The 14535-nt window shown below is 32.4% G+C and overlaps 1 protein-coding gene across 2 annotated transcripts; it reads right to left on the reverse strand.

The window, feature by feature from the left end:
• Nucleotides 1-2355: 2355 nt before the first annotated feature.
• On the reverse strand, nucleotides 2356-11300 carry LOC115699186 (serine/threonine-protein kinase BLUS1). 2 transcript variants are annotated; one of them, XM_030626466.2, is made up of 21 exons: nucleotides 10945-11300; nucleotides 9010-9733; nucleotides 8116-8370; nucleotides 7412-7536; nucleotides 7224-7268; nucleotides 7028-7109; nucleotides 6863-6931; nucleotides 6619-6789; nucleotides 6445-6510; nucleotides 6211-6279; nucleotides 5930-6064; nucleotides 5751-5824; nucleotides 5164-5370; nucleotides 4753-4844; nucleotides 4554-4630; nucleotides 4106-4231; nucleotides 3982-4024; nucleotides 3846-3892; nucleotides 3366-3427; nucleotides 3240-3291; nucleotides 2356-2766 (listed from the first exon to the last, which is right to left on the reverse strand). In XM_030626466.2, exons 2-21 carry the CDS (start codon nucleotides 9175-9177, stop codon nucleotides 2722-2724), a joined length of 2010 nt encoding a protein of 669 aa, XP_030482326.2. In that variant the 5' UTR covers nucleotides 9178-9733; nucleotides 10945-11300; the 3' UTR covers nucleotides 2356-2721. The 2 variants fall into 2 exon arrangements, with proteins under 2 accessions (XP_030482326.2, XP_030482327.2); XM_030626467.2 differs by having other exon boundaries at nucleotides 10883-11285.
• Between the last annotated feature and the right edge of the window lie 3235 nt (nucleotides 11301-14535).

The raw sequence follows: 14535 nt of genomic DNA on the forward strand, positions 1-14535 counted from the left end.
CTGGAGAAAATCCCTGAACAAGTGTCGGGTGCAGTGAAATCGCAGAAAGTGGTTTCGCGAAAAGAGAAAAAAAAGAAAAACCATCCTATGCCCTAAGCAACTGTTAAACGAAAAATGCATGGCTCTCTTCAAACAAAGCTGTATGATTACAACAGAGGCATGATAATGGTGATTCTACAACTAACGCAGTAAACATAAAGCAGAACTCGAAGAACTTAAACACTCACACACCCAGAAGTCTCAAAATACGAACCCAGAAAGCGAACGAAGTAAATGAAAGCATGTTAATAAGGATGCAAGGAACTTACAGTAGATCGCTGAACGGGGGGTACTGAATGTGAACAAGTGAAAATTGAGAAGAACCGGCGAAGGCAAACACTGGAAAACTGAAAGGAGTGTGTAAGTGCTAAGGCAGTTCGTGCTGCTTTGGGGAATTTTCTCTCTAGGAAATTCGAGCAGAAATGGCAAGGGATGGAAAGTAACCGAAATGAAGGGAAAGTGGTGGCTTTTATAGGCAAAAATGCATGAGGAACAGGCGTCATCACCTACCAATCGCACGGCAGGGGAGACGCACGATTCGAATTCCCGAAAACCAACGGATCAGATCAATCTGCCATAAAGGCGGTGGAAACGTTTGAGTATCCGTCTGACACCATTAATGCGCCGCATCAATCATAGGGCGTGAAACGAATCGACCTCTGCAGAAGCGAATCGCTGCATTTAATGCCATTATTAGACGCACCTCCACGCGCCCCAAGTTCGTATCAGAAGACCGAGGAGGCGGCTGGAGACATTCCTGCAAAAAGCAAATCGCTGCATTAAATGACATCATTAAATTTGCCTCCACGCGCTCGAGGCTTGAGCCAGGGAAACGAGGAGTCGACCGGAGACACTTGAACAAGCCTTGGTTTATTTTTACTAAGTAAACAAGGCTTGGGGGGTAAATGTTGCTCCGTACCCGCCCAAAATACGTGGACCGCCGAGAGGGGACACGTGGATCGTATAACTTGTAAACATTTGCTAAGTCTTTGTGCGCCACAAGGAAGCGCCGTTAGCATGGGTCCGGAGGAGGCACCGGAGTACAAGGTACTCCGGAAGCTTGTATAGCGTGAAGGCTCTCCGGATATGTCGTGTCTCTCCCGAGCAATCAAGTCGCATTTAATGCCGCATGGGAGGAAGCGTGTTGGGACCGTAACACGCAATAAAGTCCGACGGCACAACCCCCAAACCAGCCGCTACGGTAATGATCATTTAAGTCTAGCGACGGCTACTCGCGAAGAGTCACGTCAATCACAAGGCAAAAAGGACATTCTTCATAAAAGCCCTACAAAGACACACAGGGATTTGACCATGCATCACCCATGGTATATTCATTGGAAATGCCCAACTTTATGGATACTTACAGATACATGTGTAAGAACAATTCTAGGGATTACCCCACCAAAACACTATAAATACCCCCTCAAAGCTCATTTAATGGGGTCGAGAATCTTGGTTTGCAAAAGAGCAAGAAGAGAAAATACTCACCAAGAACGTTCTCTGTATTTAAGAGAAAGACATTCTCTCAAGTGTGGAATCTGTATTAAATACATCCATTAATAAGAGAGACTCGTGGACTAAGGCTCATTAACGCCCCAACCACGTAAAAAACCTTCATCTCACTTTCTTATAGCTCTTTATTATAATCATATTTTAATAGTTGCCGAAAATCTCGGTCAACAGTATGTATTTTTAGTTTAGTTTTTTTTTTTTTTTTTTTTATGTGTGTTGCTTTGTAAATATAAAAATATTTAATTTATTTTTTTGACATATTTTTTTAAATACAATTTTTTTCATTTTTTTAAAATATTAAAATTATATTGTTGTCTAATTAATTTTTTATTGTTTAAATTATATATTACTCATTATATTATATATTTTACTTTAAAATTATAAAATTTATTACTTTTATTATTAATTATGTAATAATTCATTTAATTTCTAAAAAAAAAGCATAATCTAGCTGTCAAAATTAAATAAAAAATAATTCCATAATACAAAATATTAAAAAATAATTTCATAATACAAAATAAGTAAAGAATTGACATTGATTTGCATATTACAACTAAATTGATGTTTAATTTTATTTTATTTTTTTTTAATTATTTTCTTGTTGTTGTCCATGTGCTTTATAGTTATTTTTAGTTTTTTATTTTTACTGAAAGACAAATATTTTTATAATTTTAAAACTTTAAAATAATATTTTTGAAAACTTAATTTTGTAAAAAAAAAAAATTGACAATAAAAATATAAAAACACCTTTAGTTAAGGTTAATGCCTCAACTTTATGATGGCATAATCACAAGAATAATGCAATTGTTTAAAAATTAGCCCAAGGCTATTGTCACTGCACTTTTCATTTGGGTTTGGGAGAGAACATAATTACAATATCCAGCAAAATAAATTACAGAAGGGGAGACTGAGGAAATGGATCTCAAAATTTTTGGGTTTCTGCATCTAACACACATTCACACATATGGTACAATGAACAGTATAGTAGAAAAGAATGCCCTTTATTATCTTGTGTAGTATAGCTTCGGCGACCAGAAAATTTCCATATGGTCACGCACTCGGTTTATCAAGCAGTTTCTTTTCTTTGCTTGTCATCATTCTTTGCAACCAATTATTAAAATTTTGAACCGTGAAGATACATTGCCATCAAGGTTAACAAGGTCATGTGCCTTATTCTTCCTCTTTGTGGGCCAAAGAATTCAATTGTCTTTCCAACTGCACAAGAAATAGACAAGAATGTGAACAAGTATGCCCCTTCTGACAAGGAATGCTAGGTTCATAATCGAAATATATAGACAGAAATCTTTAAATCATAACTAGTACATGAGCTGTTTTAGAGCATTTTTGCTGGTACAAGTTGTCACCAACCAGTCAGTAGGGGAGGATTGTCTCTATCAAATTTATGTAGCACACTTTTATTATTTTAGCAAGTGATATTATAAGATTCAGTCCATAAGAAATCAAGTAATGTGTGACATTTTTTCCCCAATCAGTTAATTATCTAAAAAGGCCTTATTTCAGAAAGACTTTTCCATTTCAAGAAAAAAAAATGCCAAGTTCAACAAAAAAAAATATTTAAAAAAGGTAATCAATGAACAATCCAGAAACCAACGGATTTTGTAATATGCAAACAATTAACACTAACAAACTAAACAGTCTTGCATTTGAAGACAGGTTAGTGCACAAACCTGGGCATTTTTCATTTTCTGTCTCTGCAATTCCTCAATAAGACTCCCAACGCTGACATTAAAAATGGGTATGAGTCGAATGTAAAGATAAAAGGTAAGTAGAATTTATTTGGTTCTGTTATGTACCTCTGTTGCAAATTGTTCACCTGGTTCTGCAGCTCTCTCTCCCGGGATAAAGCATAAGATGTCTGTTAACAAAGAAACTAGTTTAGCCATTTTAATAAAACATTTAACCTGAGAGCTCAAAAGGGGTTTGCGTATTAGACAGCTATAGGTTTAATTAAATCTAGTAATGTGCTACTACAAAAAAGGATTAGCAGCACCCCCAGAAAGTTTGACCATGTCCCCAACGAAAAAATTAAAAAAATTAACAATGTTAGCAAGCAATTCTAAAAATGCTGAACGATTCTATGCTTGATATAAACAAGCTTTCCCATTCCCAATCTTTTCAAAAAAGGGTCAATTATGGAAATTTTAACAGAAAAAGGTAATGCTACATCAATAGAAATTAAACAGAGGTTTTAGAAAGAAATAACAGTCAAAGCACAATAATAGGCATAGGTGCGAAATTAAACATTCAAAACAGAACGAGAGTTTGATCTATACCTGCGAAAGGTCAGAAGTTCCTACATCAGTGAACTCTGCTTGCTTGCCTATATCAAGTTAAATATGTCAAAAACAATAAAAATTATGGATATGGTTAAGGGAAAAGCATAAACAATGAGAAGATGAGAAGCTTTACCAGAGGTTTGTTCCACGTACTTCATTAATTTAATTATTTCATCCTGTTCAAAAAGAAGAAGAAACTGAGACTTAATTATCACTAGACTTTAAAGCAAGGTAAAATATTACAGTTAGTGACAAACCCTTTGCATAGTGTTCTGCTGCAAAATGCATTGCAGTGATGGAAGAACGGCTGAGGCTGTGAGGTTTGCAGATGCTGGACTGGTTAAACCACCACAGATTGGGTTGAAGTAACAATTTGTAAGACCCTGTAGCATAAACAAGAATGGCAATCGTTATACAGCCATACCTAGAAGATATATTGATCAGATTCGTTTTATCATACATTAGTCCAGCGTTAATTATTAACAGAACATAGCACGGCACTAAACGTAAAACTAAGAATGAAATCAATGTGGCAAATGCTAAGACATAGGACCTTCATGCACGTATAAAGCAATAACTTTATGGTGAAAAAAGTAACAACAGACGTGAAAACCAAAAATCACAGCTTCAGAAAAGATCCAACTTATTATACTAACACTAACAACATCAATCATGATGACTGATAACTTGTTTATGAATTTGTACCTTGGGACTCAATTCCGCTGAAGTGACTTTAAACCGACCCTTATGTTGGACAATCGCTCCGTCTGATGTATCCTCAGCTGCAAAGAGAGGATAAAACAGAATGTAAAATTTATTGTTAGAATTATGTTTGCAATATAATATAGCATTCAGAATTGAATTTCCAATGAAAAAGAAAAAGAAGATACGAGTAAAGACACACCAGATGGAGGATTATTGACATCTCGCCTCTGCCGATACGACAGTGAACCACTATAATTTCGCTCTGATTGAAATTTTGATTGTGGATAATCCCTTCAAAATAATTTTAGTATACACAAATCATTAAATATTATTTAACGAAAGATCAGCAGCAAGCAAGGCTCGGGTAATAAAACAAGAACCAGGTAATACAACAATATAACAAATTACAGTAGCACATAAGAGATAATAAACACAAAGATATTGTTTCATAGCTCCTATCATTTCCCCACAGTACCCTCTCAGTAGATACCTATCACTAAGTTTTACAAATAAACTAGATCGACGACAGACATGTAAGGGGAAAAGGATCTCTGCACTGATTTTCAGAAAGAAAAGAAAAAAAATTAATTTTAATTTAAAGAAAGCTTACCTATTACCTTCACCAACAACCCTTTTAGGTGAAACAACATTATCTGGAAGGAGTGTACCGCTCAAAAACTTTTTATGCTCAGCTACAATATGACGTGGGATAGATGAACTTTGCCCAGAACATTCACCATCAGTTCTACCATTTTCTTGGCACATAGTTCTTGGACTAGTGGCATTCTCATCATCCTCACAAATATCAAAGCAACCTCTGTATCAACAATGGAATACTTATAAGATGAATAGCAAGGGGTTTTGGAAATTACTAAAATACACAAGAAAAGAAAACAAAAATGAAAACTAAGATAGAATGCACATGGTTAACAAATAGAAGAATTTAATCTCCTGCTAACGCAAACAAATTGAAACTAATAATGCAAACATTCTATTGGAAAATTTATGGTGTAAGAACTATAGTAATGGATATGGAACTAAGATCGACACATTGATACTAATAATACATTCTATTGGAAAATTAATGCTGTAAGAACAATAGTATGCAATGTACAACAACTATGACTGCCCCAGACCAGATTGAAATATAGTAATAAAAAAACTAGCATAACAAGCAATGTAGCAAACTCATCATACTTAAGTGCCTGAAGAGGTTTAATAGGAAAGGAAGCAAGTGAACTCTCCAAATCCTTAAGATCATTAAACCCATCCTGAAAACAATGAAATGGTACCACTTGTTAATTCACTAATATAATTAAATATCAGCATAAGGGGAACATAAAAATAAAAATAGATACTTCTGAGAGTCTCTACACCTCCTGATTAGAAGTAGGATTTGATTGGTTGGCCATTTCAGGTGACAGCCTCTCTTCTGGAATCCCAACATCTTTATGCTCATCTATTTGCTTCTTCATCATCTCTTCTTCATTTGACAAGTCATCATCCTGAATCTATGGGCAATTAAGGTGTTTTTACTACATGACAAGAAAAACAGCAAATAAAAGCAAAAACAGCGTATACCAAATTTATTTTAATAAATTCCACTTAAAAAATAAAAACATGTAAACACAACTAGGTAGGTACCAACACCACTTACAAGGGCAGCCTGATTCCTCAAATCCTCAAGGTTAAAATTCCAGGCACTGATTCCTCGGATGTACTCTTGCTGCAAGGTAATAATTAAGTTAAATTCAAAGTAGACAGAAGTTTGGTAAAGTTACACCCCCCCCCCCCCAACCAAAAAAATAAGCCATGAAATATAAGCTTACAAACTTTAAATGAATTAGCCTTTGTACAATAAAATTAAAAAATAAACCACATTGGTTACAACCTGCGATAGGTGCTCCTTATCCCCATAGAGTGCACTATTCTGCACAAGAAGATCAGCTTCCTTTGCCTGAAAGAAGAAAATTTCTTCAGAAAAATAGTAGACAAAATTATTTAATGTGAGAACCAACACAGAAACAAGAAAGTATAAAAGCCTAATCGAGGATCAGAAGAAGACCTTCAATGTCCTAAAACGATCACCTAATGGAGCAAGACCGTCTAGAATGGTGCGGGCCAAATAATCAGTAGAACGTGCATGCTTAAAAAAATGGTGCTTTAAAAGCTTTTCTGAGGTTGGGCGTTTTTTTGGGTCCTTCACTAAGCATGCGCCAACAAGCTCTTTAAAAGACTGCAAAACAAATTCTCTTAATATAATAAATAAATACGTAAATAAAAAGTAAAATTAAGTGAACACCACAGACCTTTGAAAATCTCTTGTCCCTTTCATAGTCAAGACCTGGTGGAGCATTTTGTAAAGTCATCAACAAAACCTGCAAAAAATAATATAAGAAAGATTTGAATTTAATAGATGATAGTAGCCTAATGACTCAGCTTTCAATGTAAAAATCAGAAAATTAGAAATTTACTTTCATTGGTGGATACTTGGAAAAGGGGGCATGACCATGAGCAAGTTCGAGTGCAGTTATTCCAAAAGACCAAATGTCTGCTCTGTGTATGGGATAGAAACGGGGAAAGATCTTATAAAATTTCAATTAAACATATGTATGGGCACTGAAGGACATACAAGTACGTAAACATATATCAAATATGCAACAAACTCACTTAAAGTCGTATCCATGCAATTGCTGCATAACTTCAGGAGCCATCCTGAGAAGAAAGAAAGAACAAAAAATGAGTGGTCACACACAGAATTTTGAAATGTTGAAACAACCATAACAACAGGATCTAGAGTATTGGCAAACCCGTATGAAGAATTAAATAAAGAAAAAGAAGAAGAAAAGAATAACAACCAGCAAGGTGTTCCAACAAAAGTATTTCTAGAACGTTGCCTATCTCCAGTGTCAAACATACATGCTGAAACTCCAAAGTCAGCTAACTTGACTGCACCATTAGAATCGATTAAAATGTTACCAGCCTGCAGAAGAAAACTAACAATTTCAATAAGGCCAACATTTCAGTACCAACCCCAGGATAAGCAGCCGTATATATTTAATCAGGGGAAAGAACAAACATATAACTATCCAGCTTAATATGTAATTGATAATTTTTTTTAAAAAAAAAAGTAAGATACAGCAGACCATCATTGATTAATTAATGATGAGAACCCAACCCATTCCTAAACTAAGGCCAGCATTCATATAAGACAAAAATATTCCTTAAGCATATCTTTAAAAATACTAAAGTGTTAATAGTTCTAAGACTCCTACAGGTAATAGAAATCTTTAAAAATACTCCCTTCAAAAGCACTAATTAGATCAGCTCTGTGACCGTGATTATTATTATTTTAATAAATTCACCTCAAAATACTTATTTAATGTTATTCTTCAAATAACTTGTGTGAAAGAAGCCAACCATACCATTTAGACACTTAAAAACAATAGTTATTATAACATCTAACCTGCAATTACTCCCCTCCCGCGACAAAAAAAAAACATAATAAATAATAATAATAAGCCATGGATAAATAAAAGTTCAGCACATCATGAAATGATACCTTCACATCTCTATGAATGTGACCATGAGCATGAAGATAAACCAAAGCTTTGAGAACTTCACGCAATAATGTAGCAATAACAGTCTCCTCAAAACCCTCAGGAAATGAAGATTTCATTATATGCAAGCATGACCCCCCAGCCATATATGGCATCACAACCCAAAGGTGGTGGCCAGTGGTGAAAGAGCAATGTGCCCGCAAAAGATTTGGATGATCAATCAAGTTCATCATTTGTACCTCTCGCCGAATACCGTCCTGAATAGCAAAATAAGAATGGAACAGATACAAATTAACATTCTTGAGCCAATGATCACAAAATCATGGACAAGTCATCAGAGTCTAAAGACATGTAGTAGTAAAGCTAAAGACTTGAAAAATAATGTTCAAAAAGCTGAATATAACAAAATTCACAAAATCATGGACAAATCAACAGAAATATAACAGTAAAGCTAAAGAGTTGAAAAATAATGTTCAAAATGTTGAATTTAACCCAAGATCACAAAATCATGGACAAGTCTACAGACAGACAAATAGTTGTAAAGCTAAAGACTTAAAATATGATGCTCAAAAAGCTGAATTTAACTACTATCCTCACATTTAAGATTAACTCAACATGAAGAGAATAACACTACAGATTGAGAGCATCACTAACATGGAGTATATTTTTGACTATTTTTACTTTTCTCTAATAAGAATCTGAATTACAGTTTTATTGAAACATATATTTCAACAACATAATCATACATCAATATATGACATGTATAGATGCATAAACTAATCAAATATAAAAAGATAAATTTTAAAGACTAAATGTTGTTAAAAATCAAAAAGAACAATCCAAGACATATTTGAAAAAACACATGAACATCCAGAGTTAAAAGGAGGCATACATACCAGATCATTGTTACACTTCTCCAGATCAAGAACCTTGATTGCAACAGTTTCATTAAGTGGAACGCAGAGTGCTCTGTATACAGAAGCACTGACACCTTCACCAACTTCTTCATATAATTTATAATCATTTGCATCAAGCGGGAATTTCTTCTCTGAAATATACTCCATGCTTTATTCTATATAACAACGTTAAGACCCACTTTGCTACTGTGTTTTCCAGATAGCATAAATACAACGTTTTCCAAGGAGGCAGGCTTCAATATAATGCACAATTTGTTCAAAATCAGTAGCATTTTCTTTTAGTTCATTACAAAGCAGATGAACCCAATGACTTCATCAAGACGTTTCTTTATCAATTGAACCATTCTAAAGCCAAATGGATCTCAAAACATTAGATACCAGCTAATAACAGCTCGAATCAGATCTATCAACCACAAATCTGAAATCAGTTAACTTTTGATCGAGGTAATCGAACCAGCAGTAAACACAATCAGAAAAGGTATGAGGCCATAAAGAGAAATATGATCCCAAACACTTTACTAGGGAGGCAATAAAATTGGAATTAAGTCATTAAACTCTACTCTAGAATCTTCACAAAAGTGATCATCCAACTCTGAACTAGTAACTCTGCCCTTGTATGATAAAATCAAACTAAATGGCCAAACATATGATCCAAGTTCAAAAGAAGAAAACCAAGCCTTTAAATAGCAAATACATATAAAACCTACAAGAAAAAAAGCAGTGATTAGGACAGTACTAAAATAAAACGGAAGCCAGAATTAAATACGATACTCCGAAATAACAAGTTTACCATAAAAAGCTTAATTAATTAACAATGAATAAGGAATGAACATTACTGTAGAAAAAAAAATAAAATAAAAATACAATTTTCTAAAGTTAGTTGGTTCTACAGTCAATACATAATTTTCAACTTCTCCTGATAATTAGGTTCCTCTACATACTACTAGTTTTCATCCTCAATCATGTAAAGAATCTCAATTCTATAGCCCTTAACATCATTCCTGCACTAATATTAATGTGTCGTGTCAGCTGACAGCTCTTACCTTTCTACAAAGTTCAAATGAACGCACTCTCTCAAATTCATCCTACAAATTCCCCTTGAAAAACTTTAAAAGAAATCTACTCTAGAAACTCTCTGCTATGTCCATAATTTCACTATATTTCAACCCAATTCATACAGCATTGTCCCGACCTCATGTTTACATTCCTCCTACACCATGATCAGCTAACTCTGAATGTCAACACCTCATTTTTTTCCCCATCGGACTCTAGAGAGAGACATAATGCAGTTCCTAATTTATAGCAGAAAATGGACATCGGACTGAAAAAAAAAAAATACTCCAAGTAGAATTCAAGATTTTGTTTTCCTTTCACATTAACAAAATCACAACCACCTTCTTTCGCTGCTCTTGCCATAACAATCACAACCCACTTGGAGAACCTTAACACCTTAAATTTTAGACTACTGATGCGAAAATCGTTTTTCCTTAATCATATTTTTAATAACAAATTTAAATATTAACAATAAAATTGCATTCTCTTCTATTGTACCCTAACTTGAATTTATTGTCCCTACCACACAATAAATTCCAATATGAATATAATTGAAAAGAGCTTAAAAAAAATAAAAATCCCAAGTTTCAATTTACATCGAACCAAAATTCTAATTCTTCAATTTCCAACTATACTAAATATAATCGTCATGATCATATCAAGTCCCTCTGTAGTTGAAGAATGATATTTCATAAATAGATATATAAAGAGAGAAATATGGACAAAACTTGTATTCGCTTTTCATGAACAAAGCTTCATAGTAGACAAAGTCATGACAAACTATGGTAAAAATGCGTACAAATTCAATCGCAGAGTTGAGTCAACAACTGGAAAATTCAAGGGTCGGAAGAGAACACGGACCTAGGGTTTTTTCAGCACCGGAACAGAGCTCAAGAGTGAACCAAATCCACCAGTTCAGACTGAAACGATGACGATTCAAGTGGTACTACTCAGTACTTACTTGCTCATCGCATGTTCCGACATGAACGATGCCCATAAAGGTATGCCTCTCCTCTCTCTCTCTCTCTCCTCTCTCTCTCTCTCTCCCCCTCTGTATCCAACTGTCGCCGAGTCTAAGGTACCGATCGAATCACTTTGTTTTGTTTTAAGTTTTAACCCCAAAATTAAATAAATCAAAACATAAAAGCAATTTCCCTTTTTTTCTCTGCTCAGTCTTTTCCTGTTTTATTTTTTTGTGGTAAAAAGAGAAATTTTCCTTTTTAAAAATAAAAATTAAAGATAATGAAACATAATACTAATTTCCAGGCAAAACTCATCAACTGCGCAATTTGGTAGTGGGACCCGCCAAAATATTTGAGTTGGGTTGAGTAGGTGAATATATCGGGAGAAAAACTCAAATTATCGTGTTATAATTTTATGGAATGGGCGAGTCGAGAGGAATAATACTGGCATCACCTGTTGGATACTTAATTCCGTCAACGACGAAGCGTGATTGGCTGGAATTACCACCAGCGCTGTCATCTCATCTCCCTTTGATTTTTAGTTTACCCGCCAGTTATGCCTTGTTTTATATTTTTTTTTTTTTTAATTGTTTATCATACACAAAATATATATACAAATACTACCATAACAAAATTGTGTAATTAGTAATGGGAAAGTATAACAAATCACCTTAAAATATAGTATTATGTAAGTAAATAAATAAATATTCTTATTTTAAAATTTGTAAAAAAAATGACTATTTTATATTATTTATTATTTATATTATTTTTGACACATAAAAAAAGTAATAATTTTTTGGAGAATTACCTCATATGTTATTTTTTTTAATTTTTTTAAAAATTTACAGTTTGAGTTGCTCCAGTAGTTTTTATGTAGGTTGCTATACCGATTTTTGTTACGATTTAAGTTGCTCTGTTAGGCGCTATAGAATTTTCTGTATGGAATTCTGTAAAAATATAAAAAAAAAATTAAATTAAAAACTATTTTGAGTTGTAAAAATAAAAAAAAAAAAAAAAAACCCCTTAATTTTTTTCATATTTTTTCTAGAATTAGAAGCAAATTACTTAAAAATTATGGTATAACTATATTAGTTTTGTTAAAATCTTTTTTATTTTAAATTTATGTCAATTCTTTTAATTTTTATGGGTTATTATAATTTTTTGGTATATTGATTTTGTGGCATAGTATATTTTTATTTTGTTGTATGGTATATTATTATTCTTAGATGATATTTATTTTTTATTTTATTATGTATAATAGTGATATATAATTTTGTTAGTATTAATACAAAATAATTTTCTTATCATGCTATATATATTTAATTATTATTATTATATTTTTTAATTGTATGATATATTATTTATTTTTATTTTATTATATACAATGCTGGTATATAATTTTATTGTCATGATATATATATATACATTTAAATTAGGATATATAATTTAGTTAGTATATAATACATATATATTAGTAATATACATATATTTATTATTATTGTTAGTATATATATTTTGGTGAATGGTATAGATATTTTTTTGTTAAACGGTATATCATTTTTTTTAAAAACAATATTTAAGTTCTATTTTCTATTGTACTTTTGTTGACATGACATGTAATTTAATTAGCATGTTATATATTTTTATTTTTATTTGTTGTTAGTATATATATTTCTATTGTAAGGTATATATTTTTTGTTATATGGTATATAAGTTTTATTGTATAGTATATTATTTTTAGATCATGCATGTTTAGTTTTTATTTTATTATATATAAAAGTTATATATAATTTTGTAAGTATGATATAATTATTTTATGGTTGTATATAATTTTGTTAATATAGTATATATAATTTTTTTACTAATATTACATTATTTTGTTTTTTTTATTGTAGGTATATATATTTTGTTGTATGGTATATGTTGTATTTTTTATTTTTTTATGTTTTGCTGTGTATAGTATATTATTTTGTTATAGTGAAAATTTCTCACCTAGAAACTCGAGACTAGGCTCCCATAAAAATGACACGTGGACTCACTCTCCTCGAGGAGGGCTGAGATGTCAGTAAGAGACCTCTTGAGTGTAAACCTCGCCTGAACCAGACTCAGCCGGATGATGTGACCTTGACAGAGTCTAGGTCGCATTCGAATAGCTCGTTCGAAGCAGGACCGAAGATCGAGTTAAGACTCGCATATACCAAGAAATATGCGAGGACTATAAAGATCTTCCTGTGAGGTGGTAAAGATCGTTTCTATACTCAGCGAGTTGGTTCGGATGACCCAACAACCTCGATAACCCGATAAGGACTCGCATGTCTTAGATTATCGACTTATTACAGGATGTCCATATAAGCGACTCGAACAGGACGCAGACATCTCAGACTCGACTAGTCTTGTGCGCATCTTAAGCCTGCGAGCTTATGCGAGAATATGAACAGACAACTCGTACTATAGAAGTCGCATACGTTACTGTATTTAGTGAATTGGGCAGAAATTGTTCTTCATTTATTGTATTTACATTTTTTATTAATTTAAATGTTATATTCAATGTACAAACGGATTGATAATGAAATCAATCTCTGTGTAATCAAAGGACACTTGCTTTGTATATAAAGGAGTGATCCAACATGAAATGGACATGACAGAAAACTCTTGCAACAGTGGACTAAGCAGACCGTGATCTGACTGAACCACTATACTTCTTTTGTGTTCTTTATATTTCCAGTACGTCTGTGTATCCATAGTTTGAATACTCGCCATTCTAGGTTGAGTACTCACGTAATTCTGTGTATATTTTTAATATATTATTTTATTTAGTGATGTCTGAATTCTTCCAACAACATATTTATTTAATATGATATTTAGTTTTTATTTTATTTTATTATATATAAAATTTTTGGTATGTATACATATTTTAATAACGGTACATAAAATTTTGTTAGCATAATATATATATATTTTGAATATTAATTTAGTAGTTATAATTTTTTTATGGTTATAATTTTATTACTAGTGATACGATATAACACGTATATATTTAATGATCCAACATATTTATTCGTTTTTGTTACAATATATTAATATGCAATACTAAAAAAAATTAAATAAATTAATTTAATTATTATATATTTAATAGGTAGTAAATATATTTTTATAATTTTTATTAGCTAATTAATTATATTTGACTATTTTATTAATTTTTTTAAAAAAAAATGGGCATTAACTAATGACTAATTAGTAATTTTTCCCCCTGAACTTTGACATATACCAAATCATGCCCCCTGAATTTTTTTGGCCGTTAAAAATTCCCCTTAAACTATTGAGATTGTTAAATTTAAGGACTTTTGTCTAATTTCATTCAATTTTACTGTTTCAGGTACTAAATCATGCTCCCTAGACTTTGATATCTACCAAATCATGCCCCTCAAACTTTTATATATATTAAATCATGCTCCCTGAACTTTCATCTATGTTAGAATTTTTTTACTAA

This window comes from Cannabis sativa, chromosome 8, assembly GCF_029168945.1.
Source record: "Cannabis sativa cultivar Pink pepper isolate KNU-18-1 chromosome 8, ASM2916894v1, whole genome shotgun sequence".
NCBI classification, from domain to species: Eukaryota; Viridiplantae; Streptophyta; class Magnoliopsida; order Rosales; family Cannabaceae; genus Cannabis; species Cannabis sativa.